The sequence below is a fragment of the Chiloscyllium plagiosum genome, unplaced genomic scaffold, assembly GCF_037043375.1.
Source record: "Chiloscyllium plagiosum isolate Xiang-an unplaced genomic scaffold, Cpla_swu_hap1 HiC_scaffold_9, whole genome shotgun sequence".
NCBI lineage: Eukaryota > Metazoa > Chordata > Chondrichthyes > Orectolobiformes > Hemiscylliidae > Chiloscyllium > Chiloscyllium plagiosum.
The window spans coordinates 47,945,376-47,963,815 of NW_028270147.1; the positions used below are offsets into that span (position 1 = coordinate 47,945,376).

The following is an 18,440-nucleotide window of genomic DNA, read 5'->3' on the forward strand; positions in this document are numbered from 1 at the left end:
CCAAATCAAAGGCACCTACTGACTGGAGAAAGAGCATGTCACCTTCTGCCTCAGGACCCTACAACCACATGGCATCATCATTGATTTCACCAGTTTCCAAATCTCCCCACCCACCACTTCATCTCAGATCCAACTTAGCATTGCCCTCCTGACCTGACCTACCTGTCCATCTTCTTACCCATCTATCCGCTCCTCCCTCCTAACCAACCTATCACAGTCACCTCCTACCTGCATCCACCTATCACCATTCCATCTATCTTTCCCTGTCCCACCCCACCCCTTATTTATCTGTCAGCCCCCTTCCCCCTCCACATTCCTGATGAAGTGCTTATGCCTGAAACATCAACTGTCCTGCCCTTTGTGCTCAGAAAGCTAGAATTAGATGACCTCAAATATCTCAGAAGGTTGCAGGAAATTACAGAAATAGAGAGGGGCAATGCTCTGGAGAGATTTGAAAATAAGAATGAGAATTTTAAAATTAAGGTGTTGATTGACCAGTAGTTAATATAGGTTACTACTCAAAGATGGTATGTGAATGGAATTGATTGCAAATTAAGACATGGGCAGAGGTTTTGGATGACCTCAAGTTTACAAAGCATGCATGTGGGAGAGGAGCCAGAACTGTACTGGAGTAGGCAAGTTCAAGGTTCAAACCAATGAAAGTTTCAATGGGTGATGAACTGAGACAGGGATAAAGTCAGGTAACTGCAGGAGGTAAAAGTAGGCTCTCTTTGTGATCGTGGAATACATGATCAGAAGCTCATCTCAAGTTCAAATATGATATCAAGGTTAAAACAGTGTGGTTTACTTGGAGAGAGAATCATTTGTTACAAAATGGAGTTTGAAGTAGTGGAGTAAAAAAGCTACAGTTTTCCTAGTATTTAATTTGTATACATTTCTGTTTATCGAATACTGGATGTCACATAAGCAGTCTAATAACTTAACAATATAGAGAGAGAGACTGGTGATAAGTAGAGTTGATCCTGTCAGTACACCCTTTATTATTTGTTTTTGAAATGTGGGTATTGCTGGGTAGGCCAGCATCTATTGAGATCTGAAGTTGCCCTGGGAAGGTCATGTTGATCTGCAATCTTGAACTGCTGCTGCTGCTGCCCTGGGGGCATAGGTACACCCAGAGTGCTATTAGGAAGAGAGTTCCAGGATTTTGATTCAGCACCAGTGAAGGATCAGTGCTACAGTTCCAAGTCAGGAGGCTATGTGACTTGGAGGGGAGCTTGCAGGTGTTGGTGTTCCCATGCATCTGCTGCTCTTGTCCTTATAGATAGTAAATGTCACAGGTTTGCTGTCAAGGAGCCATAGTGAGTTATGCAGTACATCTTGTGGATAGAACACACTGCTGCCACTGTACATCAAAGATGAAGATCGTAGATGGGGTGTGGGTTGAACGGGATACTTTGTTTCTGGATGGTGTTATTGGAGATGCATCCATCCAGACACGTGGAGAACATTCAATCATATTCCTGGATTGTGCCTTGTAGATGGTAGATGGATACTGTGGAGTCAGGAGGTAAGTTAGTCACTGCAAACTTCCTGGCCTCATGCTCTTTTCTCCACTGTTCTTATATGGCCCGTACAGTTCAGTTTTTGATCAGTGGTAATCTCAGAATGTTAGTAATGGGGGATTCAGAGATGATCTTGCTATTAAGATTCTGGAGAAATGGTTGGATTCTGCCCTGATCGAGATGGTCATTGCCTGGAAGTTGAATGGGGTGAATGTTACTTACCAATCATCAGATCGTGCTTGGATGTAGACCAGATGTTGTATATGAAAAGAGGTTGCTTCAGTATCTGAGGATTCGCAAATATGCTGAACGTTGTGAGGATGAAGCAGCTGAAGATGGTTGGATATAGGACACCAATATAATGAACTTGTGTAATAATATAAAAGCGAAGTACTGAAGATCTGAAAAAGAAACAAAGTACTACATAAATTTGGCATCTCTGGAGAGAGAGAGAGAGAAAAACAGATAACATTTCAAGTTTAGTGACTCATTTTTACAACTGAAATTGCTGGGAATTTATTTTACATTGTTGATAAAGGGGGATAAGGAGCAAGTAATTGGTGAGGATGTCCAGTGGAAAAAGTAAAGGGAACGTTACTGGAGTGTTTAGTGCCTGTGTCAAGATTCATGGTGTTCTGCTTCATGCTGCAGAACTGCACCATCTTCTAGAGGAAAAAGTTAAGAGGAGGACATCATGGAGTCAGCAGCACCTCGAGACGAAGGCAAGATCTGTCATACATAGCTAATTTTGTTTTGAAATGTACAGTTTAAATTCTAAAGTTGTCAGCTTTAAACAGTCTTAACAAAGTCTTCAGTGGAAGAGTGATTGGGCTTAGTTATATAATGAAGCAGGTGAAATGGATCTTCTATGTGCTGGGCAGGGGCAGCCATGGCTGACGAGGGAAGTTAAGGACTATATAAAGATAAAAGAGAAGAAGTATAACATAGCAAAGATGAACGAGAAGCCGGAGGACTGGGAAACTTTTAAAAAACAACAGAGGATAACTAAAAAGGTAATATGTGGAGAAAAAAATGCGGTACGCAGGCAAACAGGCCAAAAATATAAAGGTGGATAGTAAAAGATTTTTTAGGTATGTGAAAAGAAAAAAAATGGTTAAGACTAAAATTGGGTCTTTTAAGACTGAAACGGGTGAATTTATTATGGGGAACAAGGAAATGGCAGAAGAGTTGAATAGGTACTTTGGATCTGTCTTCACTGGGGAAGACACAAGCAATCTCCCAGATGTAATAGTGGCTGAAGGATCTAGGGTAATGGATGAACTGAAGGGAATTTATATTAGGCAGGAAATGGTGTTGGATAGACTGTTAGGTCTGAAGGCTGATAAGTCCCTGGAACCTGATGGTCTACATCCCAGGGTGCTTAAGGAGATGGCTCTAGAAATCATGGGCGCATTGGTAATCATTTTCTAATGTTCTAAAGATTCAGGATCCGTTCCTGTGGATTGGAGGGTGTCTAATGTCCCACTTTTCAAGAAGGGAGGGAGAAAGAGAAAACAGAGAATTATAGACTGGTTAACCTGACGTCAGTGGTGGGAAAGATGTTGGAGTCAATTATAAACGATGAAATTATGACTTATCTGGATAGCTGTAACAGGATAGGTCAGAGTCAACATGGATTTACGAAGGGGAAATTATGCTTGACTAATCTTCTGGAATTTCTTTGAGGATGTAACTATGAAGATGGACAAGAGAGAGCCAGTGGATGTAGTGTACTTGGACTTTATCAAAGGCTTCCTGAAAGTCCACAGAGGAGATTAGTGAGCAAAACTAGGGCACATGGTACTGGGGGCAATATACGGACTTGGATTGAAACTTGGCTGACTTACAGGAAGCAAAGAGTAGTGATAGACGGGTTCCTTACAGAATGGCAGGCGGTGACCAGTGGGGTACCACAATGTTCGGTGCTGGGACCGCAGCTGTTTACAATATACATTAATGATATAGATGAAGGCTTTAAAAGTAATATTAGCAAATTTGCTGATGACATAAAGCTGGGTGGCAGGGTGAAATGTGAGGAGGATGTTATGAGAATACAGGGTGACTTAAACAGGCTAGGTGAGTGGACAGATGCATGGTAAATGCAGTTTAATGTGGATAAGTGTGTGGCAAGAACAGGCAGGCAGATTACTATCTAAATGGAGCTAAGTTAAGGGGAAGTACAACGAGATCGAGCTGTTCTTGTACAACAGTCAATGAAAACAAGCATGTAGGTACAGTAGGCAGTGAAGAAAGCTAATGGCATGCTGGCCTTCATAACAAGAGGAATTGAGCATAGGAGCAAATAAGTCCTTCTGCAGCTGTACAGGGCCCTGGTGAGACTGCACCTGGAGTATTGTGTGCAGTTTTGGTCTCCAAATTTGAGGAAGGACATTCTGGCTTTTGAGGAAGGACATTCTGGCTATTGAGGGAGTGCAGCGTAGGTTCACTAGGTCAATTTCCAGAATGGCAGGACTATAATATGTTGAAAGATTGGAGCGACTGGGCATGTATACACTTGAGTTTAGAAAGATGAGAGGGAGTCTGATTGAGATGTATAAAATTATTAAAGGATTGAACACTCTGGAGGTAGGAAGCATGTTTCTGCTGATGGGTGAGTCCAGAACCAGAGGACACAGTTTAAAAATAAGGGGTAGGCCATTTAGAACAGCATTGATGAGGAACTTCTTCACCCAGAGAGTGGTGGATATATGGAATGCTCTGCCCCAGAAGGCAGTGGAGGCCAAGTCTCTGGATACTTTCAAGAAAGAGATGGATAGAGCTCTTAAAGATAGTGGAATCAGAGTTATGGGGATAAGGCAGGAACAGGAAACTGATTGTGGATGATCAGCCATGATCATAATAAATGGTGGTGCCGGCTCAAAGGGCCGAATGACCTACTCCTGCACCTATTGTCTATTGGGCAGCTAGGCCTTTTGTGTTAGGAACATATAAACTAGCCAATTTTGTGCAATTTTGCACTTCAACTTATTATAGAGTGCTGAATGTTGATGATTAAGGGAGTTAGAAAGGACAGAAAAGAAGTGCTACTTTGTTTTGGGTTTTTATAACTTTACAGCCCCCAAGAATTAGTTCTTATTGTAGTACATGAGAACTAGCTAGCTATTTGATAACTATCTGTTAATTGTCTAAGGTGGAATCCATTCCTAATTGTGTAGCATTTACTGATAAAATTATTGAAATATTATAAAAGTAAAAAATTGAATAAAATAATTAAGCAGTTACATAAAGTAGATTAAGCTGTAGCATCTGAGAGCTCCAAAATGCCCCTGTGATCAAGGTCAAACAATTCTGCTGTAAGCATTTGAGGTTTATGCAGCTTTTGCTCAGCTAGTGTGAACTGTAGGCTGAACTACAGACATTGCAATACCTCAGGCAGAGGGAAAGTTATTTGGAATCTTTGTATCAACAGATAATCACACCTCTTACAATAGGGTCTTCTGATTTGTTAAAGGACTGCATTCAGTCATTAGTGTGACTGCAACTGAGACTGGTTAAGAAATCAATAGCTCAGGAGCCATAGGAGTCCTAACGTTTACAGTTATTTGACAGGTTCAAGGTTCTTCAAGCTTGTTTGAATAAGGGTGAGGGCTACAGAGTGGACTGACTACTCTACACAAAATTATTCAAATAGAGTCATAGAGGGGAGAACAAAAAAAACATAGCAGTAGATGAGGAATGGACACCGTTCATTGCATCAAAAAATATAAGTCCTGAGGGGGTAGTGTTGTCTGTGCAGTTCCAGGGATCAAAACATCTCCTCGGCTGCAATGAACTTGCAGTGAGTGGGGGAGAATCCTGTCATTATGGTCCATGTAGGTACAAATGTCATTGACAGAACAAAGAAAGAGGTTCTGCATATTCAGTATGAGAATCTAGGCACCAAATTAAGAAGCAGAACCTCAAGATCAGAGTCTTTGGATTCTTTCCTGATCCATGTGCAAATTGGTATAGGGCAAATCAAATTAGAGGGATGAATGCATGCCTTAAAGACTGATTTGGGAGAAGTGAGCTCTGATTCATGTGGCAGTTGTACCAGAATCAGGGAAAGTGCCCTGATTGTACAGGTTCCACTCTCCACCTGAACTGTACTTGGGCTAGTGTTCTTGTGAGCCACATAACTAAAGAAGTAGAGAGGAATTTAAATTGAACAGTGGGGTCAAGAGATCAAATTTGGGAAGATGTGATAAATCAAAGAGTGGAGACAATACAAAAGAGAAAGGTGTTAATACTGCAGCAAGGGATTTGAACACATGGAAGGTTCAAAGCTCATAAAGCAGGGTTCAGTTGTGCCATGATGGCTAGAATCTACATGTCCACATCAGTAGCAGCATTCTATTTTTGCATCATCAATCTGAATAAATGATGAAGGTTGAGGTGATATCCAGCATTTCCTCAAGGACCTTCTCAGCCTCTCATCTGTACTGGTATTTTCCAAGGGATCCAGGCTCTGTGGATGATTGCCCATATTGAAGTCGAGGCCAGTCAGATGTCCAGGAATCATAGGTTAGGTGCAGTTTCCACTCCAACAGGTTATCCCTGTGCTGTTGGCCAGGGTGAGATAAGGCCTCTCTCATGTCGATGTGCCTCATGGTGTCACAATACACAAGTCGTTAAAGAGTTCCTTACCATTATCCAATTCGACTTTCACTTGAGCCAATAAGATCCAACACTTCACATTCTGCAACACCTCTGAGTGAGCTTCTTGTCTCCACATAATCCACCAGATTATGGCCTCAAGTTGCTTCTTTCCATGAACCATTTTATGAGGCTGCCCTCCAACTATTAGTTCAGCAACATAGGTGTGACCAATTATGTCCAGCCACTTGATGACTCTACAGGGTTCAGGATCCTGTCTCCTATTTCTGACCCCTGATATTCTGATTCTGTAAAATTCTTGCCTCAGTTGAAAGGTCAGTCTATATCCTTGAGACCATTTCATGTTTTTCTTCTCAGTGCTTCTCTCTCCGTCCTCTTGGGCATCATCACAAATGCCTGGTTTAGTATCATGTGATGCTGCCCATGCATTGACCAGACATCATCTTCAGAAAGTGTGGTGAGCCCAAGGAGATCATCCACGGTAAGGATTGAGGACAGAGTGTGTGGAAAATAGTCTGCAGATAAGTGGGATGCTATTTTAAGCATAAACCAATTCCAGAAGGTACTAGGACCACTTTTGTTTTCTCTCAGATGCTCATGTAGAGTTTGGTTTGAATTGTTAGCACTGTCTGTATCCTATGGATGATAGAGGGTAATGCAACTCTTAACAATGCTACAGGCCTTCCAAAGTTCATTTGAACTCCTGCTCACTGAAAGTCTGATATGGAACACCAGAACAGATAAACAAATCATGTGCTGGCACATTGATTATAGTTGAGAACTTATGGCCACAAGTGAGAATGGCCTGCATTAACTATGGGAACATGCTCAGTCTGATTACTGCTGGAGTCAAGGACCATAAAAGCTATTGCAAGGACCACTAGAGGTCTCTTGGTGACCTGGAATCCCATGCTGCAGTGAGGTCACTTTCACCAAATTATACCTTTCACAGACTTGACAGTAGTCATCAATATTAATAAGTATCCAGGGACAGTAACACTGCTTTCTGATCAGAGCAATTATGTTTTGCACCGTTTGATGTCATGCTTGATTTTGAACTATTACGATCACGTGACCTTGAGGCTATCAGGAAGGATGTGTTGCTTCACCCCTCTTTCCCTGTCATGAAGCAGTTGATGACTTCATCCTCCTCCATTCATCACCTCAACATTTTCTATGCCTGTTTGGACCTCTTCATCAGCCAGCACTGGGTTGGTGGATATTGGGTCTTCCAGTACTAGTGCAGTTGAAGCTGTCTGAGGTCATGTTTCAAGGTAGTTGCAAAAATGAAACCAAACCTGACTCTACTTGACTGGATTTTATTCTTAGGTACATTGGTGACACTGTGCTGAATCTCAGGCAAAATGTCATGGGGAATCAAGGTCAAAACTTTGCCTTTGACTTGGGACAAGGCATCAGCCATAGACCCCCTTCAGCTCGGTAGAGGTGATTTCCCTCCTGTGCCCATCTTTCAACTGAGGGCATCAGCATTTGCATTACTTTTGCCTGACTGGTACCAGATCTGGAATTGAAACTGACTGAGTTCACTGGCTATTCTGTTGTTACAAGATGTTTGAACATTTGAAAGTAACTGATGGGTTGTTGTCTGTAAATGCTTCAAACTCTGCACCAGAGTGTCTCTGAACGTTTGTGAAATAGCCAACATCAAAGCTAGCAGTTCATACTGGAGTAATTCTCCATTTTTGTCTTGTTTGGCTTCTGACCCTGTCTGGTATAGCAAAAGATTCCTGAAGAAGGGCTTATGCCCGAAACGTCGATTCTCTTGTTCCTTGGATGCTGCCTGACCTGCTGCGCTTTTCCAGCAACACATTTTCAGCTCTGGTATAAGCAATAACCATTTTCCTGCTTTTGGATCTCTGACCGCAACACTTCTAAGCCAAGAAAGCAGGTATTGCTTCCTAATATGAGATGGAGATGGAAATTTTTGTGGTCAAGGACAAGTTATGAGACAAGTTTTTGCTTGAGCACCCAAAAGGATTCTTCATGCTGGGGTCCAACTCTGACATTTTGTGTGCCTCATATATCCTTCCCCAACCAGTCCTTCAGAATTTTCCAATTTCTTCAGCAAATCATGGAGTGGAGCGGCCAAATGTCATAGCCTCGAGTATCCATCGAGACCAAAGAACCCATGCAGTACCCTCCCTGTCTTAGGTTAGGGACACTCCCCCACTGCTCAGATTTTCTCTTGTCAAGAGTAACTCCTTCCTTTTGTAACAAAGTGCCCAAGGTACTACACTTTTGTCTGGGAAAGTTGGCACTTTTCTGGTTTAACTTTCATATTAAACTGCAACAAGCAAGCTAAGACGATGTCTCGTCTTTCAAGAGTCTCTTCAAATGTCAAGTTGTAAATGAATATATTATGTAGATACATAAGGAGAGACTGAAAATACAGGTCACCAAAAGCTTTCATGTGCCTGAAGGTACCAGTGGCAATTCCTATCCTGTGAGCATTAACATCTTTCCCTTGAATCCTCACTTAACTGAGATCTTAAGACTTTCTCAGCTTTGAATAACCAAATTCTAACCAAATATTCCTGGTCTGGAATTTTCAGAAACTAAATTATTTCACTGGGGTAACCAATTTCCTTAACTACTCTGAATAATCTCCTTTTCTAGGAGAGATACTGTACTGATATCTGACATCCATTCAGGTGGTCTTTGAACTGCCCAAAGTCTTTTCAATCTCTTGGTTTTTCTCAACTAAAGTCATTCCTTGATTATTCTAAAACCAGAAACAAGCTTATGTCTTTTGATGATTTCTATTCCTTCTTATAAATCCCTTTAATATATTTTAAAAAAACTTACATTAATATTTCAAGAAGCTTTCAGTTATCTGCTGTATGGCACATACTGGTTTAAAATCATGGTGCTGAAAAGACTGACCTTATTATTTATTAAACCCCTTCACATAAGTAGACTAACATCTATGTGACGCTAGTTTAAAATTGATATTGATTTATATAAATCACGCACACACCTGGTGAGAATGGGAATCAGCAACCTCTTCTAGGTCTCATCCAACTTGCCAATGTCCATCCTTAAAATGAGGTTGGAGGTGTCTCTTGCAGTTCGTCCACAGATGGAATCAAGGGTAGGTGTAAAGACACCTATGTGCAATCTTGGATAGAAGTAAACATCTTTGTTGCTGAAATTAGCAATCTGCATAGGTACCTACTTTTTTTTAGATTAGATTACTTACAGTGTGGAAACAGGCCCTTTGGCCCAACAAGTCCACACCGACCCGCCGAAGTGCAACCCACCTTACGTTTACCCCTTACCTAACACTACGGGCAATTTAGCATGGCCAATTCACCTGAGCTGCACATCTTTGGACTGTGGGAGGAAACCAGAGCACCCGGAGGAAACCCACGCAGACATGGGGAGAACATGCAAACTCCACACAGTTAGTCGCCTGAGGCGGGAATTGAACCCGGGTCTCTGGCGCTATGAGGCAGCAGTGCTAACCACTGTGCCACCGTGCCGCCCATGTTTATTTCCCACAGTGATGGCTGGCATAAGCCTTTCAAGAACAGAGATGGTACTGGCAGGTAAAAGAACAGCTCATTTCCCTTCTTCTCAGACAGTTCCAGGGTACCCTATAGGCTGATGCATCTTTAGTGCATGGACCGTAAAGTAAGAAATAATGGGAACTTTTCAAGAAAACACAGCAATAATAATTGGAAATTTAAATATAGGTATAGACAGTGCCAAAGTCAGATGGCCAAAGGTAGTCTAGATGAGGACTTCATAGAATTATTTTGGGATAATTTCTTATAACAGCATGTTTTGAACAAGAGAGCAGACTAGATTTGGTATTGTGCAATGGAATAATGAATGATCTAACAATGAAGGCACCCCTACGTGGCAACAATCATAGTATGATTGAATTTCACAATCAGATTGAGGGAGAGGGGAATGGGTCCGACATCTTTTTTCAACTTAAATAAATGCAGTTATGCGGGCATGAATGCAGAATGATTAAACAAATGAGATTAAAATACAGGAATACAGATACAGTGGCAAACTTATAACTTTCAGAATGCACAGTATTTTTCAAGAGATTGGACCTACCATCCATGGTTAACTAGAAAAGTTAAAAATTGTACCAGACTTAGAGTCATAGAGATGTACAGCATGGAAACAGACCCTTCGGTCCAACCTGTCCATGCCGACCAGATATCCCAACCCAATCTAGGCCCACGTGCCAGCACCCAGCCCACATCCCTCCAAACCCTTCCTATTCATATACCCATCTAAATGCCTCTTAAATGTTGCAATTGTACCAGCTCCACCACTTCCTCTGGCAGCTCATTCCATACACTTACCACCCTCTGTGTGAAAATGTTGCCCCGTAGGTCTTTTATATCTTTCCCCTCTTACCCGAATCCTATGTCCTCTAGTTCTGGACTCTCCAACCCCAGGGAAAAGACTTTGTCTATTTACCGTATCCATGCCCCTCATAATTTTGTAAACCTCTCAGCCTCCGACACTCGAGGGAAAATAGCCCCAGCCTGTTCAGCCTCTCCCTATAGCTCAAATCCTCCTACCCTGGCAACATCCTTGTAAATCTTTTCTGAACCCTTTCAAGTTTCACAACATCTTTCCGATAGGAAGGAGACCAGAATTACATGCAATATTCCAACAGTGGCTTAGCCAATGTCCTGTACAGCTGCAACATGACATCCCAACTCCTGTATTCAATACGCTGACCAATAAACAAAAGCATACCAAATGTCTCCTTCACTATCCTATCTACATGCAACTTTCCACGGTCTCTTTGTTCAGCAACTCTCCCTAGGACCTTACCATTAAGCGTATAAGTCCTGCTAAGATTTGCTTTCCCAAATTGCAGCACCTCGCATTTATCTGAATTAAACTCCATTTGCCCATTGGCCCATCTGGTCAAGATCCTGTTGTAATCTAGGTAACCCTCTTCGCTGTCCACTACACCTCCAATTTTGGTGTCATCTGCAAACTTACTAACTGTACCTCTTATGCTCGCATCCAAACCATTTATGTAAATGACAAAAAGTAGAGGGCCCAGCACCGATCCTTGTAGCACTCCACTGGTCACAGGCCTCCAGTCTGAAAAACAATCCTCCACCACCACCCTCTGTCTTCTACTTTTGAGCCAGTTCTGTATCCAAATGGCTAGTTCTCCCAGTGTTCCATGAGATCTAACCTTGCTAATCAGTCTCCCATGGGAAACCTTGTCGAACGTCTTACTGAAGTCCACATAAATCACATCTACCGCTCTGCCCTCATCAATCCTCTTTGTTACTTCCTCAAAAAACTCAATCAAGTGTGTGAGACATGATTTCCAACGCACAAAGCCATGTTGACTATCCCTAATCAGTCCTTGCCTTTCATAATACATGATTGGATTCCCTCCAACAACTTGCCTACCACTGACATCAGGCTCACTGGTTTATAGTTCCCAGATTGTCCTTACCACCTTGTTCAAGCAGTGGCACTACGTTAGCCAACCTCCAGTCTTCTAGCACCTCACCTGTGACTATTGATGATACAAATATTTCAGCAAGAGGCCCAGCAATCACTTCTCTAGCTTCCCACAGAGTTGTAGGGTACACCTGATCAGATCCTGGGGATTTATCCACCTTTATGCGTTTCAAGACATCCAGCACTTCTTCCTCTGTAAGATGTCACTATCTATTTCCCTACAGCCTATATCTTCCGTATCCTTTTCCACAGTAAATACTGATGCAAAATGCTCATTTAGTATCTCCCCCATTTTCTGCGGCTCCACACAAAGGCCGGCTTGATGATTTTTGAGGGGCCCTATTCTCTCCCTAGTTACCCTTTTGTCCTTAATGTATTTGTAAAAACTCTTTGGATTCTCCTTAATTCTATTTGCCAAAGCTATCTCATGTCCCCTTTTTGCCCTCCTGATTTCCCTTTTAAATATATCCTGTCTATACCTTACATATGCTTCCTTCTTTTTCTTAACCAAACCCTCAATTTCTTTAGTCATCCAGCATTCCCTATACCTACCAGCCTTTCCTTTCACCCTAACAGGAATATACTTTCGCTGGATTCCCGATATCTCATTTCTGAAGGCTTCCCATTTTCCAGCCATCCCTTTACTTGCGGACATCTGCCCCCGATCAGCTTTCGAAAGTTCTTGCCTAATACCGTTAAAATTGGCCTTTCGCCAGTTTAGAACTTCAACTTTTAGATCTGGTCTATCCTTTTCCACCATTATTTTAAATCTAATAGAATTATGGTCACTGGCCCCAAAGCGCTCCCACACAGACACCTCAGTCACCTGCCCTGACTTATTTCCCAAGAGTAGGTCAAGGTTTGCACCTTCTCTAGTAGGTACATCCACATACTGAATCAGAAGAAAGAATCTATAATTCTACAAACACAGGTGACACCAGGAGAGTTGTAAGAATGTAAATGACCAGCAAATAATTAAACATTAATATGGAGGAAATGATTAAGATTACAAAAGAATTCTAGCCAAAAATATAATAACAAATAGTAAAATGTTTCTACAAGTATTTTAAAATGAAACAAGTTAACTAAGTGGATTTTGGTTCTATAGAAAGTGAATCTGGAGAATTGATAATGGAAAATAGAGATGATAGATTAATTCAACAGATATTTTGCATCAATCTTCACTATAAAGGATAGAAGTAACATCCTAGACAGAGCAATAAATCAGGAAACAGAGGGAGATATTCAGGAAAACTCCAGTCACTAGAGAAGTGTAATTTGAGTAAATTGTTGGACCTGCAAGTTTGCAAGTGGCCCTTCTCCTGCTGCACTGATCCCCAGTCCAATATCTGTCCCATATCACTCATGCCTTCTGCCTGCTGGTCATCTTCCCTCACTGTGAGCTTCCAGCCCACTGGCCAACCCTGCTCCGCTCAGGCCTCCAGCCCGCTGGCCGCCTCCACTCCGCTCAGGCCTCCAGCCTGCTGGCCATCACACTCCCCTCAGTTCTCCAGCCCGCTGGTCATCCTCCCTCACTGTGAGCCTCCAGCCCGCTGGCCGACCCTGCCCTGCTCGGGCCTCCAGCATGCTGGTCATCCTCCCTCCCTGTGAGCCTGCTGGCCGACCCTGCTCTGCTCCAAACTCTGCTCAGGCCTCCAGACCACTGGCCATCCCCACTCCCTGTGAGGCTCCAGCCTGTTGGCTGACCCTGATCCGCTCTCCAGCCCGCTGCTTCGCTCTGCACTCCGATCAGGCCTCCAGCCTGCTGGCCATCCCTGCTCTGCTCGGGCCTCCAGCATGCTTGTCATCCTCCCTCCCCGTGAGCCTCTAGCCTGCTAGCCAACCCTGCTCCGCTCCCCACTCTGCTCAGACCTCCAGCCCACTGGCTGACCCTGCTCCGCTCTCCAGCCCACTGGCCATCTCCGCTCCCTGTGAGCCTCCAGCCCGCTGCTTGTCCCCGCTCGCTGTGAGCCTCCAGCCCACTGGCCATGTCCACTCTACTCTGGTCTCCAGCCCTCTGGCCATCCCCACTGTGCTCGGGCTTCCAACCTGCTAGCCATCCTCCCTCCATGTGACACTCCAGCCCACTAGCCATCCCCACTCTGCTCAGGCCTCCAGCCCACTGGCTGTTCCCGCCCCTTGGGCCTCCAGAGCACTCTGCTCTATGCCTCCAGCCTACCTCAGGGGAGAACAAGGAGGATAAATAAAGAAGAAAATGGGAAATAAACAGAAAGAGCAGATGAGCACCAACTGTAACGTCCTACTCCACAGCCCATGTAAAACTCAAATTATTGCTAAGCAACTGCTGCTTGATAGTACTATTGATGACCCCTTATATCACTCTGTTGATGATCAAGACAGACTGATGTTATTGGCCAGGTTGGATTTAGTGCCTTTTTTGTGCACAGTACATTCCTGGGCAATTTTCCATAATGTTGGGTAGATGCCAGTGCTGTCGCTGTACTGGAACAGCTTGGCTTGGAGCATGCAAAATTCTCCATAACTAGTCTTCAATACTATTGCTGGAATGTTGTCAGAATGCATAGTATTGCAGTATCCAATGTCATCAGCCATTTCTTTATCTCAACTTGGTATGAATCGAATTGACTGAAAACTGACATGCGATCTGCTGGGGATATCAGGAGGAGCCTGAGATTTGCCATTATCGTTTTGGTGCCTACATCAATGCCAAGTGGTCTGTCCAGTTCCTTTTTTTCTGAAACTTTTTACTGGCTCGATACAACTGAGTATTTTGGTCATTTCAGAGGGCAGTTGAAACTCACCTACATTGTTGTAGACCTAGGATTGCATGAAGACCAGATGAGGTAATAATGATCGTTTTCCTTTCCTAAAAGACAGGAGTGAACTAGATGGGTTTTTATAACAAACAGTAATGGTTTCGTAACCATTATTAAGCTTTTAATTCCACCTTTTTTTAAAAATTCAGATTGGAATTCAAATGCAGGTCCTGAAAGCATTATCTGGGTCTCTAGATTACTAGTCCAGCCACACTGGGTATGATGAATCGTGCAGTGTCTTAGTTCAGTTAACACAGTTGATTTAAAAAAAAAACATTTGAAAATCACTGACCTTAAACGTTTGTTAGATCTTTGAACAAATTACAGTATTTGGTCAGGATCTTGGAGCTAGACTTCTGACATTGACCTCCGTAACTATCTGCTGTCATCGTCCTTTATGTGCTTTTCTTGGTGGCCTCTAAATCCTTGCAGCAGGCCTTGCATTGAAGCCTTAAAGATCTAGGAACTCTGATTCCTCCATGTTTTGCCATATTTTTGCATTCCCCAAATGAAAGCTATTACCTTCACACCTGTGAGTATTTACTACCTTAGTGCACCTCTCCTTTGAGGTGCAGTCTAGTATGAAATGGTGCTAGCTACTTATGATACCTTGCTCCTAATAAGCCCCACAGTCAATGTGGTTGGTGCTAGCTGAAAGCTAAAATCACTGAAATGAGCTGGTAGCATGAAGTGTAAGTGTGTACTGCCTCATCGCAATTAACAGAGGTGCACAATCATTTTTAAACTTTGTTTTCCAGTGTGACAGCTAACTTTTATATCACATGATCTCTCAAAAGTGTTAAAAGTTTGATATGAGTAACAGGTGTAAATTGAGGCCATTGTTTCTTTTTAAAGTTCATACCATTACAAACACTTTTCTCTTTTTTTAGTTATATTGTGTTCTTACAAACTCCATCTTTTATAAACTAGTCAACCAGCTGACTAAAATGAGAATTTGGCATTGTAGGTGCTTTGTCCAAACTACTAAAATTTTGAATTAAATGTAGTTTAAAAAATAAGCCTTAACATTATTGATTACAGTTGAAAAGTATTTAATTACTTGAACAGATTGTGAATGGTGATTATTCATACTTTTCAGCATAAATTAATACTTTCAACATCCCACCTGTTTGAATGCTGAATTGCAGGAATTTTTCTTCTAATGAACCACAATGACCTTGTTACCACCTCACTGCACTTGCACAATAGTTCCTGGAAGGGCACTATGCTCTAGTTGTTGTGAAGCAGTGTTTAAATGTTACTTTCATTTGTTACTTAACAGATGATTCTTTTACAACTTTATAGACTTGAATGTGAATTCTTAATAGAATGTCACAAACGTAATTATTCTTTTTCTGATCTCTACTAATATACTGTGAAGGATAATCATATAAAATTGAACTCTGAAAAATGACAGATTTGTTCATGTATATCTTCACACTATACATTTTTGCATGACGAATATTTATTTCTCCCATGCCTGTACTATTTTTGACTTCTATTGTCAGTAATTATTCCAATGAGGACCGTCTGCCCTCTTTGTGCACATTTTCAGTGGAAGAAAGGAAGATAGGAAGTATAACAGAAGTTTTATCTGGCAACTTTTCACTCATCCTTGCTCTTTCTTGGATTTTCTGATGGGTATATGTGATGAAGTATAATATGTTGGCTATGTAAAGCAGTTGTATTGTGAAGCAACATAAATAGAGCCAATTGTTATCCTGAATATTTCCATAATCTGAGATAGAGACCTCAGTTCTTACCCACTGATTACAGATGCCATAACTGACTGCTGGCGATCTGTGCCAAAGTTAGGTCAGTCAGAGCCTTTTTGAATGGTGAGTAGCTTCAAGGGATTACTCCTCCTCCTAATTCTTGTTTTCATGGGATTACCATTTCTGTGGATAATGATATTAAAAAATAATTGCATAGCGTTTGATGCTAAATTTGGTAAAGCTGAATATTTATTGTACACCTTATCATCGCATTATTGAAGCTACTGGTAGGAACTGGCCTCCAAAGTTTCTCTCTTAGATATTTGCTACCCTCCCTTCTACATGAACTCAGCATGGATGCCAAGAAGTTTACAAAGATTAATTAAACCAAGGTAGAAAAATAAAAAGAGGTCCTGCTCTACTGAAATCATGCCCCAGTTCCACTTTAATGGAAGACCTAAGCTCCTGTGTCCAAGATTCAGGTCATGTTGGCAACAGAGTTCGATGTTCAGGAGAGGACAATGTTTCTAATAGAGCTAAAATGGTCCAAGATGAAGTGTATGTAACAAAGAAGAGAACTGACTAAATGCAAAGATCTTTAGATTCCAGGTTAAACGAGCAATGAACAGTTTGTTCTTCCACATGTTTCTTATTAAAAGGTATCAAGTCTACTGTGTGGGGAAAATGAGGACAACTATTGTTTAATCCACTTTTCTGCCAGTGAAACAGTAAGCTAATTAAATGTCAACGTGTCAAAATTAGAATTTTTATACTGAACTACTGTCTAATGTACTCTTTTTCTTTCCAACAGGTATCTCAGTTTGATCCAACCGAAACATTAATGGAGGTGAAACTCTATCCTCAGGAAACACTCTTCCTGGAAGCAAAGGAATGAATTCATCCATGGGACTCTGACTTCTCAAATAGTTGATAAAAGCTCAGCTTATGTCTGAAAGATTCAAGATCCTTCTTTGTTTTGTCCAGCCACATGCCACAACTATCTGCCTCTTCCAGAACTCTTAAATCAACATCATCATTGTAAAATGCCTGTATGCTGCCAACCTCTCAAGAATTGTAGATGTTTACAAAGATATATAGGAGGATAGCGATCTGTGATGAACACTGACTTCCACCCTTCACACTATTCTAGCCTATGTTTATTCATCGATGCACTATTCAAAGGTGAAGAGAATTATCTTAGTTTAGAATTGGTTTCTTTGTACCCATTCAACCACAAACCCTGTATTACAATTCACCCAATTTTTGAAGCAAGTGCTTTGATTTAAAATTCTGTATTTGTTTTAATTCAATACATACTTGAGACTATGCTCATAAATGTGCATAATTCCATGTCTGGATTTCTACATAAAGCCTAATTTATGATTTCACAGTCGGTATGGGGTCATTCTTGGCCGTGGAGATTTACAGTATTATTTGGAAAGTGTATCATTTTTATACCATGTGATTTTCCTATTTGGTTTTCAGCTTTGGTAAAGTGTAAGGATATAAACTTTCATTTGCAGCCTTATTTCTTGTTGAACCTATTCCACATGCTCAGTGCTGCTTCTTTCTTCTTTAGGGAGTCGGAGAAGTAACTAATTGTTGGTATATATTATACAGGAATAAATTGATGTCGAGAGAAACTAGTCAAGACTATTATGCCCAAACACATTGACATGGAGTTATCTTTTGCCAATTTTCTCGTTATTTTCTATGTATGTATATTGTTCTCCTAGATCTCACAGCTTTCATTTTCAACAGTAATGATATAATCTTCCTCATAACATAATATTTTTAATAAGTTAAGCAAGTCAATTTAGATGTAACTAAAGCAGCTTTTGCTACAGCTTGTTAATTTAACAAATTATATAAGCTATTTACCTGAAGCAAGGCCTCAAGAAAGCATTACATTGCATTAAATCTTGCGTTACAACAGTGACTACATATAAAAGTACTTCAGTGGCTGTCCACTACTTGAGATGCCCTCAAGTCATGGAAGTATGATATAAATGTAAGTTTGTTAATTCTTATTTGTGAAATGCATATCAACAAACCAAGGTTACACACATTTCAGCTTCATATAGAAAAGAAAATTACATCACTTACTGAGAAATAATTGGTGGATTGACCAAAGTGTGCTTAAAATAGAAATCTACAGAAAATAATGAACTGCCAAGAAGAAGGGAGGAGATTACTGGAAAGCATAAACAATCTAAGAGAATAGCAGGTAAGTGACAGATGGTATTTAATATGCAAATCAGGAATGAAAATGGCATAAGAATCCCAATTGGTAAGTTTCTCAGTCG

At 41.4% G+C, this 18,440-nt stretch overlaps 1 protein-coding gene and 1 long non-coding RNA gene across 2 annotated transcripts in view; one reads left to right on the top strand and one right to left on the bottom strand.

Moving 5' to 3' along the window:
• Positions 1 to 17,527, top strand: part of faf1 (Fas (TNFRSF6) associated factor 1) — a 414,762-nt gene extending 397,235 nt beyond the window's left edge. Inside the window, exon 19 of the mRNA XM_043699221.2 lies at positions 16,946 to 17,527. Within this exon, the coding sequence (XP_043555156.1) occupies positions 16,946 to 17,029 (84 nt within the window). The 3' untranslated portion in view covers positions 17,030 to 17,527. The remainder of the gene's footprint in view (positions 1 to 16,945) is intronic.
• On the bottom strand, positions 1,576 to 14,432 carry LOC148149142 (uncharacterized). Its single transcript, XR_015758152.1, has 3 exons — positions 14,405 to 14,432; positions 9,139 to 9,298; positions 1,576 to 1,924 (listed from the first exon to the last, which is right to left on the bottom strand). It is a non-coding gene; the product is annotated as an uncharacterized LOC148149142 (long non-coding RNA).
• Positions 17,528 to 18,440: the final 913 nt, after the last annotated feature.